Source organism: Notamacropus eugenii, chromosome 1 (genome assembly GCF_028372415.1).
Source record: "Notamacropus eugenii isolate mMacEug1 chromosome 1, mMacEug1.pri_v2, whole genome shotgun sequence".
NCBI classification, from domain to species: Eukaryota; Metazoa; Chordata; class Mammalia; order Diprotodontia; family Macropodidae; genus Notamacropus; species Notamacropus eugenii.
Genome location: NC_092872.1, coordinates 180,846,336 through 180,863,249, shown reverse-complemented (window position 1 = coordinate 180,863,249; position 16,914 = coordinate 180,846,336). Strand labels below are relative to the sequence as shown.

At 54.1% G+C, this 16,914-nt stretch overlaps 1 protein-coding gene across 1 annotated transcript; it reads right to left on the bottom strand.

Moving 5' to 3' along the window:
- Window positions 1-784: 784 nt before the first annotated feature.
- TRIM8 (tripartite motif containing 8) lies at window positions 785-16,201 on the bottom strand. Its single transcript, XM_072621140.1, has 6 exons — window positions 15,521-16,201; window positions 4,034-4,129; window positions 3,449-3,682; window positions 2,764-2,795; window positions 2,498-2,613; window positions 785-2,300 (listed from the first exon to the last, which is right to left on the bottom strand). The coding sequence occupies exons 1-6, from the start codon at window positions 16,088-16,090 to the stop codon at window positions 1,693-1,695; spliced, it is 1,656 nt and encodes a 551-aa protein (XP_072477241.1). The 5' UTR covers window positions 16,091-16,201; the 3' UTR covers window positions 785-1,692.
- Window positions 16,202-16,914: the final 713 nt, after the last annotated feature.

The following is a 16,914-nucleotide window of genomic DNA, read 5'->3' as shown; positions in this document are numbered from 1 at the left end:
TGTGTTAAGTGTCAGGGAGAGGCCAAGTTGTTTCCAGACATATTTAGACTGGAGCACTAACACCTGTCAAACCTGAGAGCCTCTGACCTCCTTCCATTAGCAACGTACAGGTGCAAACAGCTTTCCCTTCCTCTTCCAACCCAAAAGTAACTGAACCAGGGAGAAGAAAGAAGAGAAATTTCATAGAATCTCTGAACTGGAGATCAACAACACAGTGGTCATCCAACCTTCACAAGAAAATGACAGAGAAGCCCACCACTTCCTGGTCTGTGCTACTTTCTTTGTCCCAATTACCAATCACATGCCCTCTTCCCTCTAGCTGACATGCTCAGAAGGAAGGTGCTCTTTTCAGGGGGTGGAGATGAATTGAGGAGGGCGGAAAAGAATGGTTTTATCTACTAAACTCTTGTGTTCCGTGGGATCACCCACAGTCTAATCCCCTTATTTTACAGATGAGGAAGCTGGGGCATAAAGACAACAAGGTGATCTGCCCAAGGTCACACTGAGTTACTGGCAGTCAGGAAACCCTCCCTAGATTCCCATTGGCTCTTTCCATGAGGCCAGCTTTTTTTATCTTTTCTAAACCCTTTTTGTGCCACACATTCTTAAGACCCTTCTCTCTTTTCATCTGACTGGTTAGTTCTAAGATCTATGTGGGTACAGCAAACAGCCTTCAAACTGACCTCTCCCCTTCTCTCCCTAGCCCACCCCAGTCCACTGGGAAGCCCCAAGGAAAAGGAGGAGGCTGGTGGGACTGGGGCATGAGGAGGAGCAGTCACAGAAGTCTGCCATCACGTTTATTAGAAGGTTGGATTTGGGTGTGTGCTCTAAAACGGGTTACAGAATAAATACCTGTGCCTTTAGAACAGGAAGTCCACGTTTTATACAAAGTGCTCATTACAGGAAGTTGCAGCGTCAAAATCCGGGAAAGGAGTGAGAGCAGGACAGCCTGGCCCCTGCTCCCACCCCCACCCCCACGATCTCAACTAGGCCCCTCTCATCATTATTGGTGTTTGTCATCGTTGTCAGAGTCCAGGCCTGTGGTCAGAGTCCCTTCCTCTCCCCTTGCCCAGGGCATGGAGGGCTCCCGTTATTTCATTATGTCCATAGATCCTGCTCTGTGACCAGAAGATGCCAAAAGCTGTGTGAGAAGTGGCCTTTGAACTCAGGGAAAGGGAAGGGAGAAAAAATCATTCTTGGCATAAAAAAAAAAAACCAACAAAAAAACACACACAATCTACGGGGTCATCTCTTACTGAAGCAGTGATTGACCTTCCCCAAAGAAACCGAAGGTAGAATCAGCCCAGCAGGCACCAGCCCCTCCAGCCACAGCCAGGCTGGGGGTGGGGAATGAGGGGGGCACCACAGATCCTTCCAGCGGAGGGGGGGCCCAAGGAAGAGGGGAAAGGAGGGGAATTTGAGAAATAGAGACAGAGAGACACACCCCTCCTGGAGTGAGGCACCTTCGAAGCTACAGAGAGCCCCAGTCCAGACCCCCAAGTCCGGTCATCTTCTTGGCTTCCAGCAAATTTGTATAAAATCCCCCCCCTGCCAAATGAAAATAAAAATTGAAAGAAAATGGGAGGAGGGGGAGAGAAGCCATCAAAGGAAAGAGGAATAGGGGCTGCATAACTGAGGGGCTGACCAGGGGGGCCCAACAGCCCCCCCCAGCCTCCCCACCTAGCCCCGGTGTTAACTTGTGACGTAGTGTTTGGTGGATGGCTGGCCGTACACCCTGTAGAAATCCTGGTGTCCAGGCTGTTGGGAGGCATCTATCCAGTCTCTGACAGCCAGGCCTGGGAGTGACTGCGGGACAGAGGGGGCAGGTGGGAGTGGGTGTGAGTACTCCTGCGAGGGCACTGTCCAGGGGAAATGACCAGAACGGGGATAGGGCTGGTGGCTGCCATGGTTCGACACAGAGGAACAGTAACAGTTGTCCACGGAGCAGACGAGGATCTTGCGGCCCCCATACTGGGGCAGCACAGGCTGCTGTGGAGCGGTGCCATTGGGGTAGTGCGATGGTGTGAACACTGAACTTGAATGGACAGGCTGCGCCCCCCCTGGCAGGGCCACAAGGTGCTGAGTGGAGCTACAGGGCCCCAGCTGGCTCGACTGGCCCTCCCCAGCAGAGGCCGGCTGGCCCACAAACTGGCTCCCTACAGGGCCCGCCGGGGACTCCAGGAAGCTGGCCTCAGGAAAGGCTGTCTGGTGCTTTCGTTTTTCTGCCCCAGAGCTGCTGTTCACGCCACACGGGTACAGGGGGACTGTCTGCAGAAAGGGCACCGGGGTGCTAAAGGGGCCTGCGGAAAAAAAATGCAAGCTGAGGTGAGCAGTCACCTTAGGGGAGGGAGAAAAGCTGATAGTTACCTGGGATATGAGGCTGAGTCAGAGAGTTCAGAATGGGAGGAGGAACCAGTGACTGAGCCCTCTGAGTCCTTAGGGAGAGGGGCCCCCCAGCATTGCTGTCTAGCCGAAGCATCAGGGGCCCTGTCCTTACCTTCCAACAGTTTCCTCAGCTGTTTCTCTTTCTTGGAGATCTCATTCAGGAAGAGCTTGGAGTTGAGGTGGCCGATCTTGGGAGGGGAGAGGCTGCCCCCTGTGCAACTCTGAGTCCTGGGAGGGGGGACAGGTAGGTATCTGTCCACTGTGAAGTGCCTTGCCCCACCTGGGACCTAGTTATCCCCAGATTTCCAGCCCAGGCCCTTGAAAAAACCCTCTCCCCCACCTCCATTCTCTACCCCTAAAGCAGGGATATGTGCTTACCTATCCATTAGGATCTTGACAGACTTGGTGTTCTATAGAAAAGAGTAAAAAAGTTTGACAAAGTAGAGCTCAGGCATCCTGCTCCAGGACCCTTCCCTCCCCCCTCAGGTGGGGATGCCCTTCTTCACATAAACTCCAGGCTGAGCACATGGCAAGAGCTGACTAGGGATTGCAGGTCAAAACCCTGTCAGGAGTATGGGGGGAGACATTTACACCAATTCCATCTGACCAGTGCCTTCCCGTTTTAGAACTCACTCCCCTAGAATCTTAGGCAGCTGGTGGTGTAGGGTCAGAGCACTGGACCTGGGGTTAGGAAGACATGGGTTCAAATTCAGCCTCATACACTGATTAGCTGAGTAACTCTGGGCAAGTCACTTAATTTCTGTTTGCCTCAGTTTCCTAAACTGTAAAATAGCAGCAACTACCTCGAAGGGCTGTGAGGACCAAATGAGCTAATATTTGTAAAAAGTACCTGATACATACACTGCTCTCTGTGTCCAAGTGCATAAAGAAATGCTTATTTCCTTTCCTTCCATCCTCCTTCATCACAGGGTCTGTGACTTAGCTCTCAGCACAGGGACTCCAAGACTTAGTTACTGGGGCCTGCAGCACCTAACTCTCTTCTGCCTGCCGGGCTCTGCCTCCCCCCATGCTCCCTCATGCCATCCCTTCCCCCTTCCCCCACCTTCATGAAGCTGATGTCCTCCGTCTTGTCAAAGACAAGCTGCACTGAGCTGAGCAGCTTCTTGGCCTCCTGCATGCGCTCTGTGAGATGCAGGGCCTGGGCTGCGTTCTCATTACAGAACTTGGCCTGGGCCTTGTCCAGGATCTCCATGCTCTGCCGCAGGTCCTCATCCAGCAGCTGGTGCAGCTTCTCATACTGCAGCCTCACCTCGTCCTTCAGCTGGCTCACCTTCTCCTGCAGCCAGAGACAGAGGCCCTGTGTCTGCACCCTGTCACTCCCTCCCACTCCTTGGTCCTGCTTCAAGGCCTAGCTCAAGCCTCTCCTCCCTGGAAAGCCTGCTTGGATGCCTGAATGGCCCAATAAGCTCTCCCTTCTCTACAGAGATCACAACTTAGGATGGATTCCATCCCACCCTGCCTTATCCCTGGTTGTCCCATGTGTCCATCTGGAAGCAGAGACAGAACCTCCGTCTTCCTCTGTAGACTGCCATGGGTCTACACACACAGAAGAGCTCATGCACAACCGCTGGTTATGGCCTGACTGGGAGAGGGGCAGCTCCCTGCACCCCTCCCTCCATGGTCATACCTCGACCAGCCGCTTGTCGGACTCCAGTTTGTAGAGCTGGTCCTCAATGTCCTGTTCCCGTTCCTCCAGCCGGTCTTGTTGCTTCATGAGCATCTTCTGTAAGGGGGGGAGTGTGTAGAGAGGGAGAGCATTGTCACTTGGGGAGGAAGAGGAGGGACTGTTGTCCAAGAGAGATCTGAAAGCAACAGCCTCCTTTCATGAGGGACTTTGTAATCTCTCCCGTACCCCTTCTTCCATCCCTGGGCAGAAAGGGACCAGCTGCCTCCAAAGCCCCCAGCTTCCAAGCTCAGTCTATTCTGTCCATGCTGGTGGCCCTGGATACGATCCTCCATACACACCCATAGCCAGATAATCTCCAAGAGGGAAGGGATGGAGAAGAGAAGGAAAGGAAGGATGAGAGATTTAATTAAAGCTGGTCCAACTACCTCCTTTAGTAGGAGAGGAAACAGACCCCAGAGAGAAGAGCCTCACCCAAGGTCATGGGCAGAGTACTGGAAATACAGCACCATGCCTCCAAACCCAATCTGTTTTTCCTGACACCACCCTGCTACGCTTTTGTCATTTCCCAAAGCATCGGGCAGAAGCTCTAGCTGCAGCTCCAGCTCTGCTCCCCCACCCTGGCTCTCCTCTCCCGTGGGCTGAGTAGTCAGAAGTCTGTGGTTCTCTGCCCCATCCTGTTCCTCCCAGGTCTGTTCCTGGACATAAGATAGGCCTAGTTACCAGAGCAACCAAGCCGGCCAAGTTTCTGTTGAGGAAGAAAGCATGGGAATGAGAACCCCAACCTTCTTCTTAGACTCAAGCTAGCCAACAGACTTTGGTGCACCTCAGCCACATATCTGACTCCCTAATGCTTGCTGCCAGATCATTTGTCTTCCAAAAAGTTCTTATGCCATTTGTTTCTCAAGAATCCAGAGGTTCCCCATTACGCCCATGATAAAACTCAAACTTGCCTAGCTGGAATTTGAGATCCTATACAATCAAAACATAACCTTTTTTTTTTTTCAGTAGACTCACCATTCTCTCCATATTCACCTTGCACACTTCAGTGTCTGTCATGTACTCCTCCCCAACCTATTTAAATTCAACCCCACTGATCAATGACCCAGATGAAGTTCTACCTTGAATGTTTTAACTCAATGACATAATAAAGAGAGCTTGGAGATATGGGTTGTAGACTCAGCTCCAGGTCACCTGGAGCAAGTCACTTCTGAGTCTGAAATGAGAGGGCTAGACTAGCTAGTAAAGGGGTCTTGGTATGATCTCTCTCCTTTATCTTGGTCTGCAACTGATGATGTGGCATTTTAAAATCGTGGCCTGACTTTATCATTCTCTGCATGATGAGTGTGAGGTTGAGGACTAGGAGGCCCCTGAGAGTGGTTCCTCCTTCTGTACCCCCTCCCTAAGTGCCTAAATACAAGGAATAGACACATTCAAAGAAGAAGGTCGAGATCACTCCCGTTGATTATTAACTCCTCCAGAAGAAGAAGGGCAGGTGTGACTCTGCAGGCAGGCACAGGTGTCTTAAGTCTTTCTGGTCCAATGGTGACAAAATTAAATAGAAATAGTCCATAAGGATCTCTGCAAGCTGCATACTGACTTGGAAAACCACATTAACATTATCTGTTCTATTGCATTTTTTATTTATTCTGTCAATTATTTCCCAATTCCATTTTCATCTGATTTGGGTTGCACTCAGGAGTGTTGCAGATCCATAAACTTTGCTTCTGAAAGTGGCTTGTTACTTTCTCCTGTCTCAGATGTCCAGTTCTGGACCGGTCTGGTCCTGATTGGTACCCAGAGGGGCTCTCTTTCTTTCCCTGATGGACTCTGGGGCCAGGGGGCAAAGGAAGAACAGCTGCTAACTCGGGATCCCTCAGACCCCCTTCCCCCTGCCCCTCCCCAGCTCTTTTTACAAATAAAAGTCTGGGGAGGTGAAGAGAGCTGCCTAAGTGGGTTGGGACGTGATGCCCTTCTTCATAGAGTCCTCGAGCTTCACAGCTTCAGCCCTTGTAGAACATCTAGATGTAAGACTAATGACCTTTTTTGTACCATGAACTCCGTCATCTAGTGAGGCCCAGCAACCCCTTCTTGGAATCTGGATTTGTTGACTACGTCCATAATAGAAGGAAAATGCTAAATTTTAGGTAGAGGTCAGTGAAAATGAAGGTGTAATTTTTTCCTCCCATCCTAGGTTCATGAACTCCCTGAAATCTATCCAAAGACTCCCTCTTAACTTGACTGCAGGTTTGTGGCTTGATCTCACATGCCCACTCCTTCCCCCACCCCCCTTTTGTAGGTGAGACAACTGAGGCCCAGAGAGGGGAAGCTGAATTCTCAAGGTCACATAGGGAAGGGAAGGACTGAGACCAGAACCCACAGGATGGGTCCTCAGAGGCCAGCCAGTCCAGCCAGTGGTGTAACGCATCTGGGGCTGCACAGCACATTCATATAATGGAAAGAGAACTCCATTTGATGCCAAATCCTAGCTCAGTTACTTTCTCCCTGGGTGACCTTGGGCAAATCACTTGACCTCTCTGGGCCTCAGTTTCCTCAACTGTCAAATGAAGGGGCTGGATCAAATGACCTCTAAGACCTGACCAATATTATTTCAATTCACTTATAACCTATCAGATAAGCAACTCAAAATAGATGAGGCTGACTTTTCAACTCCCAGCTTCCAAGGGTCCTGGCCCAAGCCAGAAGGCAGGAGTTCAACTCTCTTCCGGGGGCCAGCTGCCTGAGCTGACCCTCACAGCGTCTCCTTGGAGAACTCAACCCTGGCCGCTCCCTGCCCCTATACCGTGCAAAGTGGACACTGCTACTGGCCTGTAGGTCAGGTCTCAAGAATATAACTTGAGGAAAGGGAGGGAAGTGCGGGATCAAGCTTTTCCCAAAGCCTTGTAAAAGCTACCCAGAGAGAGGGAGAGAAACAGGATTATCAGGGCTCAGGCCTGGCTTGGCCTGTCTCACACATAGACCTAGGCAAAGATTTTCTATAGGCCCCCAGGGTTGCGGTGGGGGAGAGGGGGCCCCAAAGAGGAGGAGGCCCATGACTTCCCCCTCCCGACCCCCCACGGGAACAATGGGCCTTTTCTTCTAGAGGGGACCTTTGGCCCACAAACTCCTACTCACCAGGGCCCCTAGCTCAGCATCCTCCCCCTGCCTCAGGTCAGCTGTGGGGAAGGAGGGGCACAGGAAGGCCAAAGCCCTTGCTGCTGCTGCTGCAACAATCATCTCCCCCCTCCCCTCCCCAGCCAATTACTCTGACTAAAACCCCTTAACCCTTGTACATGTGTCTGCACAGGCCTTGCCTCAGCACCTTCCTTCCTTTGCAGCTACGTCCCCAGTCCCTAGAAGGTGGGAGGAGAAGACTAAACACCCTAATTCTTGGTCCAAGTTTCTCTCTCCATCGAACCAGGACCACCCCTCACTGGCTGTCTCTCTAGACTGCCCAACATTTGGCCTTGATGACTCCTAAAGTCCCATCTGACTCTCTAATTTGGGGAGCTGCCTGACCTCCCCCCGACCCAACCTGGGACTCCTTCCCCCACTGGGACCACCTCCCTAGTGTTACGAGGATCTCTAGAATGTGAAAAAGCAAATCCCAACGTTCTTGTCCCCTAGGATCTTCTTCAAAGGTCACCTCTACCATAGTTCCAACCCTTCATTTCTGACCCCTTCTAAGGGGGGGGAGTGTTAAGTAGGGATCAAAGCTCTGGTCACAAAGTTGCTTCAGGGGTTCATATGGATTGAGTCATACCATGCTAGAGCTGGAGGGATCTTGGGGGGCCTCTTTATTCTGCCTGAACTGCCCCAGCCAGAGAGAACTGAGGATAGAGCAAGGATGCTGGCCTAGCAGATGAGAAGGCCCCTCAGAGGGGAAACAGCACTGTCCTTCCAGTCACTCATCCCTGGGCTCTTACCTCAATAGATTTGCTTTGCCTAGTTTTCCCCAGCCAAGGTCCTTCCAAATTTCAGTTTACATCTAAAGGCTTAGTATCTCTAGGGTCTTGGAATCTCTTCTCTTTAAGTCAGTGTTCCTTAACCCTTGTCCCACCCTGAATTTCCTGGGGTTGGACAGGCCACTTTGCTGATGGTATCACATGGCAGGTGTAAAATACTACACTTATATCATGGTCACAAGCCAGTGGGTGTATATATAGAGGGCGCCTGGTACCATGGAAACATCAGATCAGAAGTCAGGAGATGTGGATTTTAGCTCCAGCTCTTCCGATAACATGCTGTGTGACCTTGAGCAAGTCACATCACTTCTGTGGGTCTCGATTTCCTCATATGTAAAATGGAGTTGACCTCTAAGTGATCCTTTGGTGATAAGAGAATGTTTATGACTTTTTTTTTTTGCTTCATAAACACACACATGTAAGGAATTATTAAATTGTTCTCCCACCTACCCTTCCTGGCTCCAGAGACAGGAACACCTTGCTTAAGAAGGCTGAGAAAAGAAGGCTATCAGTGAGCATTTATTCAGCATGTCCTGTGTGCCAGGCTCTGAACTAAATACTGGAAATACAATATGGACCGAGCCCTGGAGACTCAAAGGGGACTCACACAGGGCTCCCTCCCTCCCACCTGGCCCTCTAAGTAGCTTTTCCCATGATACTTCTCGATCTTGCTAGAGACTTCTACCATACCTGACTCCAGGGTAAACCAAGAGCATCAGTAGAGCTTGCTTGCAAGGAGGATATGTTCCCTCCCCAAGGATCCACACCCCCATTTTCCAAACTCTAGCTGGGGTCAGGGGGCTGATGTCTCAAAATAAGAGAGTGGGGGAGAGGGCCTTCCACCTCTGGCATCACTTGCCACAGGAAGGAAGGGGGAGGCAGGCCACTGCAGTGGAGGGCCAGTCCTGAGAGGGTGGGACAGATGAGGGTCCATTTCATAGCTGGAAAACAGGGCTCATGGAGGGGGAAGGGATTTAGTAGTGTTAAGATAGAGCTTACTCTCTTAAATCCAGTAACTGGACATCGAGCTCCCCTACGGCCAGGGCCAGGCACACAGGAGGGGGCTTGGCTGGAAGATTTTCAGAGATCAGCAGGCTGTTCCAAACTGTCTTTTTCATCCTTGGGCAGAACCTTCCTGCACCAGACTCTTGAGCTTGGGGCTTCCAGCTGCCTCTCAGATCCCTGCCCTTGACCCAGGGCCAAAAGACCCAAGCTCCTGGGGTAGGTTTGCCAAACAGGGTTGGGCAAACTCAAACTCCCAGACTGTATTCCTAAAGCACAGTTCTAATTATGTTATTGTCCTGCTCAAAAACTTTCAATGACTCCCCATGATCTAAAAGTTGAGTTCACGTTTCTCACCCTGGCACTCAAGGCTCTTTCCCCCATGACCCTCCCACCCTTGAATCAAACTACTTTCCTTCACATACTAGTACAGTGATGTCAAACTCACTAACCTGTACCAAGGATCCCCATGGACTGAATAATGACTTAGATTTAAAATGTAATGCTAACTGTGTTTTTGCTTATTTCGTTAAGCATTTCCCAGTTATATTTTAATCTGGCCTGGGGAGCAGCTCTCTGCTTTGGCAGACAATCTAACAAGGTGAATACTCTTCACTGCATCCTCCATGATTTTGCCCACCCCATGTTCCACACCTGTAATAATCTCCCCATAATTTTCTCCACATACTGCAATCCTTTCAGCCAGCTGGAGGTGCAGTTCAGGTGGCCCCTCCGTAAGGCCTGCCCCTTTCATTGCCCCTCATCCCTGCTCTGAGTCTCCTCAAACTGACTACACACCTGGGTTAGTATTCTCTGTGCTGCAAATCTTACTGTGCCATATTCTCTCTGGAATCTCCCCAACCTCCATATACACAAAAGGAAAGGGTCCAGTCCATAGCAGGTACACAATAAATGGTTGTTGAAAGAAACGGTCCTTCCCTGTCACCAGCAGGATCTCCCGGGTCTTTCTGGGAAGCAGACAAGCTGCCTTCTGCAGTTTCTCCGACCCTCAGATCCCACTCCCTCAGCTAAGCTGGGCATGGCCTCACCTTCTGGGGCCAGTCCGGGCTCAGGGTAAATCTGCCACCCACACTCAGGTTCCCTTGAGGCAGGGTCAGTAGGGGGAGGGGGCGTGTGTGGAGCTTTGGAGCTGCTGCTGGAGTTTGTCTGCTGACAGTTGAGATGGCTGCTGAAGGTCTCTGCTATGGGACACTGGGGCGATATAAAAGTTAATAAATAATAATAATAAAAAGCCTCAAGTCAACCTTGAGGAGAAGCAAGGTCAGGAGGGAAATGGGGCCCCCGGGGCTGCCAAGCCAGCAGCGAGTTTGCAAACAAGCCCCGGACTTCAGAACCGGAAGGGGTGGGAGGCAGCAGGGCCCGAGGCCTGGCAAGGTAAACAAAATCACCAGTTCCTTCCAGCGCTCCCCTACCCCCCCCTACCCCCCCCTTTCCAGTTCCCCTTGGGGAAGGGAGCTCTCCGCAGCCTTAGGTTCCACAAACTAGCAGGGCTCCCCCCCAGGAGGAGGCAGGTAAGGAGGGGCAAAGCCCTCCAGAGCCGGTTTCCCAGCTGCAGGGCGGAATTAGCTTCTGCCACGCAGAGAGCAGGCTCTGGGGCAGGCAAACAAAGAGGCAGAGAGAAAGCCCCCCTTTGTCTGTGCCTGAATGCCAGCCCGGCCGGGAAGGCTTTCAAAGAGGCAGCCATGGGGCCGGCCAGGCTGGGCCCACAGCGGGGCCCCTGGGGCTGCGTCTCCCTCCCCGACCCCCGAATTTCACTGAATCCAGTCTCTCCTTTAACATCTTCCCTAAATTTTAGTGTTCAGGGAATGTTCTTCTCTTCCCTTTAGGCCACAAAGTCACAGACAACACAACCGCACACATCACAGAACAGCAAAGTCACACACATCGTCTCAGAGACAGCAACACACACACACACACACACACACACACACACACACACACACACACTCTCTCTCTCTCTCTCTCTCTCTCTCTCTCTCTCTCATAGGAAGCATGTGGAATTGGGGTAAGGATATGACAGCCTCACATGCTGGATCAGCAGGATGCTTCAGAGGGAAACAAGACTGCTTGCGTCTTACGGGCTTCTATTTGTCACAGGGCCCTAGGACTCGGCTACTAGCTTCTCCCTTGTCCTGAGAAGGGGAAGGATGGGTGTCAAACATTCAGGAGGAGGACTCACTGGAGGAAGGAGGGACTCAGTACAGCCCTGAGGCACCCACTCCTTACTTAGCCAAGGCCTCCCAGGCCTTCAGTTTTAGGTAGGGCATGGGAAGGAGCCCTTGGCTGAAGGAGCCTGGGAAAACCAAGCCTCTTCAGTCCCCCTCCTGTCACATTGTCTGGGGCAGCTATGGGCCCAGGGATGGGGTGGAGGCTAACCACTTTGGCTTCCCCACCCAGGGTTACTAAGTCCCTCCCTTAAAAAGTGGGAAGGGACCGAGTTCCCAGGGAGGTGGGGGAAGGTGTCCTCATTCCCTCCTACTCTCTCCATTAAAGCAGGCTGTGCAAGAACCTTTCCTTCCCCCAACTTCATCACGAGCCGGGCATGGCGCCCCCTCCACTTTCCCACCTGAATCCTCCTCACTCCCAAGTGCTGAGGAAAGCAATTCAGACTCAAAAAACCCTCCCCCAGCCCCCCAGGTCCTGTCTCCACCCAGCTAGCAGAAGGCTCAGTGCCCATGACCACCCAGGGAGACAGGAGCAGGAAGGGAAACCCAAGGCTTTCTCCCAAGCCCCCAGGGCAATGTGTGGGGGGTGGGGTGCTCTTTCCCTACAGCTAGCCACAAACTCCATACCAAAGAGGAGGTTGAGGGGGGCAGCCTACCTGCCCAAGCCTAGAAGAGTCTTTTTTACCTCCCGCCCCGCCCCACCCCCAGGGTCAAGAATGGGAGGAACCAGGGCATGGGTTAGATATTCCAAAGCAGGCCAGGCCTCCCCTCCCCCACATTCTAGAGAACTTCTAAACACTCACGGCGATTTTCACCTAGTCCTGGAGGCACCCCAGAATTACATAGCAATAAAGTAATACGAAAAATGACAAGGACACCCAGAAATGGGAGTACAACATTCTCTCTGGCTCTGCCCGCCCCCCAAGCAGATTCCTTCTTCTCAGCAAAGGCCTGAGCAGAGACTAGAACCCTCCATAGATGCCTTTAACCCATACCCAGCCCTCTCCTTCCCCCTCCCTTCCTCTAGTCCTATAAATGTGACCCCCATCCTTTAAATCCGGCCTCAGGGAAATCAGCAACATTCCCGGATCCTGATGGAAATCCACCCCCCCAACCCAAAATCCGGTAGGGGGAAGGGGAGATGGAATCAACTAGCCCAGGGCTCAGACCACACCGGATGCCCCACAGGCCATCTATCCCCCACACCCCTAGGAACATCTGGCTTTGGAGCCGAGAAAGAGCCTGTAGACAGTTTATTCCCATGGTCTCCTCCCAGCCTAGTCCCAAACTCAAAGCCCACATTTTAGCCTCTTTCTGGCCTCTTGGGACTCTGTGGCCCCAGGTCAGCTTTCAAAGGATACTGCAAAGATCTGGCATCTGAGGAGGCTGGGAGCAACATCTTCCCTCTCTTCCTACCCACCCCCAGCTCACACATTCTGGCAAATACCAATTTCCTGTGCTCCCCTCACACCTTACTCCAAGGACTGACAATGGCCCCATTCTCAATCCCCCCCTTTCCCCCAGGCATGGACTAGGTGGGAAAAGAGGAAGGAAGAGACCAGCTCACGATTAGGGAGAAGGAGGGAGGTCTAGTAAATGAGAAACGTTTCCTATATAAAATGCAATTGTACCCCAATCAATCAATCAAGCTCTCTGTCTTCCCTGTCTTTCTTCTCCCTCACCCCCAGTAGTGCTCTGGGAGGCTGGCACAGCTTAAGAGAGAGTCTAAGCCTGTGCCTTCAGTGCCCCCCCCCACCTTAGGGTTTGTTGCTATTTCCTACCCACCCCGTACTGCACTGCTAAGCTCAAAGCACTAGCGGTTAGATTCTTTTAAGGAAGGATCCATTTAGCAAACTGGACTCCTGGTGGTGGATGGAACCAAGGGGGGGGCTTCCTAGTCCAACCAGGCTCAGGCCAGTTTCCTGATGACCCCTGGGCCAACAGCAGTGTTCTAGAGCCTATGTTTCCAGTAGGCAGCCCATTCTGAATCTCCATCGAGAGAGAGAGAGAGAGAGAGAGAGAGAGAGAGAGAGAGAGAGAGAGAAAGAGAGAGAGAGAGAGTGTGTGTGTGTGTGTGTGTGTGTGTGTGTGTGTGGTGGGGGTGGATGTAGTTAAAGGTTAGGATGGACCACCCCCAATTTAATAAGCCAACCTGACCAGGAATGTTGTTGGTATGCTTTTCTAACGCTAGGAATGTGAGGACCACAGAGACAGGAGACAGAAGGTCTACCTAGAGGTGGGAGTGTGTGTGGGTGAGCCAGAGTCCTGCTAAGGGATGCAGGTGCTCACAAAATTCCAGTATCTATGTCTTACCTCTGGAGGATGGCACACACTGCCTACAAAGTTTGGTAGCTCCTGACTGTCCCTCCAGACCCCTTTCTTTTTTTCAAGAGCTGGTGAGAAGATGCAGAATGGCCTTTTAGGAGAAGAGACAGCCAGGCCACCTGGGGCATCAGGAGAGGGGAGTCTGTGGGCATACTCCTAACACACTACTCCAAGAGCAGTCAGGAATGATATGCAGAGACACTGGCACATACAGACTACCTCCCCAACCTGCCAGAGCCAAAGATACCCACAGACTCCAAAGCAAACAAGTCCAGGTTCCCCGCTTCTGGGGAAGGTGACCACTCACCCCCACCACCTCCCCATCAAGTCTTGGCAAAGTTATCTTGTAAGGGGGGTCTTTCCCTCTTCTCTTTCTTTCAGTCTTATCCTGAGGCATCTCCACCTCTTTACCCCCCCCCCCCATTCCTCAAGACAGGAGCTAGACATCTTGGCTTTCCTACAGGCTCTATACTTTTCATCACTAGCTCACTCTCCCCCTCCCTCCTAACCCCTTCCAATCTTTATTAATAGTAACTGCAGAAAGCCTTTCAGCCCAGGGCCAAGCTGGGGCAGTCAAAAAGGAGGAAACAAGGCTCCCTTTGGGGGTGGGAGAGTTGGGGAGCAGCTGAGGGCACTCTCTTCCCCACCACTTTTTTTAAAAGAAACTATGGGTTTGTTCTATGAAAATAAACCTGAGCTGAATCTACAAATTGGAAACTAATCATACATCAATTTTTCTTGATCACTGTCCCCTGCCATCTGAATGGGTTCTCTATCACTAAAGAGTGAGTCATTTGAACTGGGTTCACATACAGGAAACCACCCCCATTTTGCAGTGATCCGTAGGGCTTTCTCATACCCAGGGCCTCATCTGCCTTCTCTGACCCTGGGTGCCCCTTCCCAACTGGGTTGGTGGGGGTGGGGATCAGGAAGGATCAATCCCCTTCCCCACAGCTCAGGCCCCCTCTTTATTATTCACACCCTGGGCCTGGGATTGGGGGCTGGGCCTTCCCACAGAGATGGAATCTTTCCAATTCCCTCCCTCTGCCACGACTCACCCAGACTCCCCAGGCTGGGACTCCCCTTACCCCATGGGAAGCTGTCCATCCGGGAAGGGAGGGGGGCACCCCCCTAGCTAACATTAGGCTGGCCTCCCAGCCCTGGGCCGCAGCCCAAGAAGGGAGGCATGTGTGGGGGTGACATTGACAGGCCATATACAATGGGAGGGGATGCGGCTGCAGTCAAGGAGCTGGGCAGCCCAGGGGAGTAAGCTGCCTTGAGCTCAACCTTAAACCTATCGGATTTTTTCCCCACCCTTCGGTGCTTAGCTTCTCCCCCGGATACTGGGCTTGAAGAACAAGCAATCAGGGCTCGGGGTGACAGAGACTTTCAAGGTCTGTTCACACACATGGGTCTGCGCACAGACACTGCCACCCACACAGAGCCTCCCTCTGTGCCCTGGTCCCTGGATTCCCAGTCTTTCTTCAGACACATAACTCGCTTCTATTTCTCTTCATCTCCCGGCAAGAAACCCAAACAAGCCGGGCTTCCTTACGGGGCTCGCAGCCTTCGAACATGGCTGCCTTTGTTTACTTCCTCGCTGCCCGGGCAGCAGCTCGTCCCCAGCTGGGGCGGCCATGGCTCCCGGACACTGGTCAAATAAGCTGAAGCCCAGAGGCGAGCAGGCCGCGGGCGCCGACAAGGAGCCTTTCCTGCGCAATCATTTAGGGGAGGGATTTCTCTTATTATCGGACAAGCCCCGGGGAAAACAAAACTCCGGTCCCAAAGGAGGAACCCCAGCAGACCACCCAACGGCGAGGTCCCATTTTGTCTACTGCCCAGGGGCACCAGCCAGGCTGGGTTCAGCCAGGCCAGGCTGGAAGGTGAGGGCAGGAGGCAGACCTGGCCCCCGGTTCTGGCCCGCTCCAGACCTCCCCCGCCCCAGCCGAGAATCCTGTCCCCACTGCTCCCACCCGTCTTCGGGGACCGGGCCGCGGGTACGAGGTACTTGCCCGAATCTCATTCCTCCGGATCTCCACGTCGCAGACGGCGTGTCCCTGGTGGGCACCGCTGTAGTAGCAGCAGTACTGGCACACGGCCACCTGCTCGGCCTCGCAGTGGTACAGGCGGTAGGCGTTGTGCTGCGGGCAGCTCCAGGCCCGCACGTCGTCGGCCTCCACCAGGAGGTGCCCGCGGGCGGTGGAGGGCTGCTGCAGGTGCGTCTGCACGTGGGACTGGCAGCAGGGCGCCTCGCAGCGCAGGCAGACCTTCTGGGCGGGCAGCGGGGGGCCGCGGCGGCAGAACACGCAGTGCAGCGCGGCCGGCGGCTTGTCCACGTGCAGCGCGTTGAACTTCTCCACGATGTTGGTGAGTTTGAGGTTCTTCTCCAGGCCGGGCCGCTGGTTGTAGGCCTGGTTGCACTCGGGGCAGCGGACCAGGCCGCTGTCCTTGGCCCAGGCTTCGCCGATGCAGCCGCGGCAGAAGTTGTGTTTGCAGGGCAGCTGCACGGGTTCCACGAAGACGTGCAGGCAGATGGGGCAGATGAGCTCCTCCTCGAAGCAGTTCTTCCAGTTCTCCGCCATGGCGAAGGAGGCGGCTGTGGCGCCCCGGGCCGGGCCCCGGCCTGAGCTTCCGAGCCGCCGCCGGGTACCAGTCCCGTAGAAAACCGAGCCGGGGGCCGGAGCGAGCCCCGCCGCGCTGCGCCCTGGGCGAGCTCAGCAGCCCAGCCGCTCTGGGCTTCCGCACTCCAGGCAGGGGGTGCCCGCGCCGGCGCCGCCGCCGCCTCTTCCCCCTCCTCGCTGAGCGTAGGGAGCGTTAGCGGGCGGTGCTGGCCGGAGCCGGGGCACGAGCCAGGGATGGGCCTGCCCGAGTCCAAATTCCATCCACGAAGCCGCGGCCGCCGCCTGCGCCTCCCCCGCTCCGCTCGTCCGCTGACATTGGGGCGCGCCCCGCAGCTGCCTCCCCGCCAGCCGCACACTTCCCTTCCTCTTCTCTGGCTGCCGGGATTCGGGGCTTCTCGCCGGCCGCCACCCCGCGCCCCCGGCTCCTCCTCCTCTTCCTCCCCCTCTTCCTCCTCCTCCGCGCCGCCGCCGAGTCCGAGATTCGCGTCCCTTCAAAGAGGAGCCGGAAAAAGCGCCGCCGCGCCCGAGGGCTCGGCTAGGTCCGAGCGGGGCGGGCCAGGCCCAGCCTAGCGCCCGGCGTCCCGGCCGGCGCGGTCCCCCGCTCGCTGTCCTCCCGGCGGCGGCTGCAGGGCGCCGGGGCCGAGTCGGGGGCGCCGGGCGCGCGGGGGACAGTCATTCAGATGAAATTCCCGTCCCCGGCCCGAGATCCCAGCCCTCCTCCTTCCGCCTCCCTCCACCAACAGCAACGGAAGGGGGAGGGGGAGGGAGGAGGGACGGACAGGGGA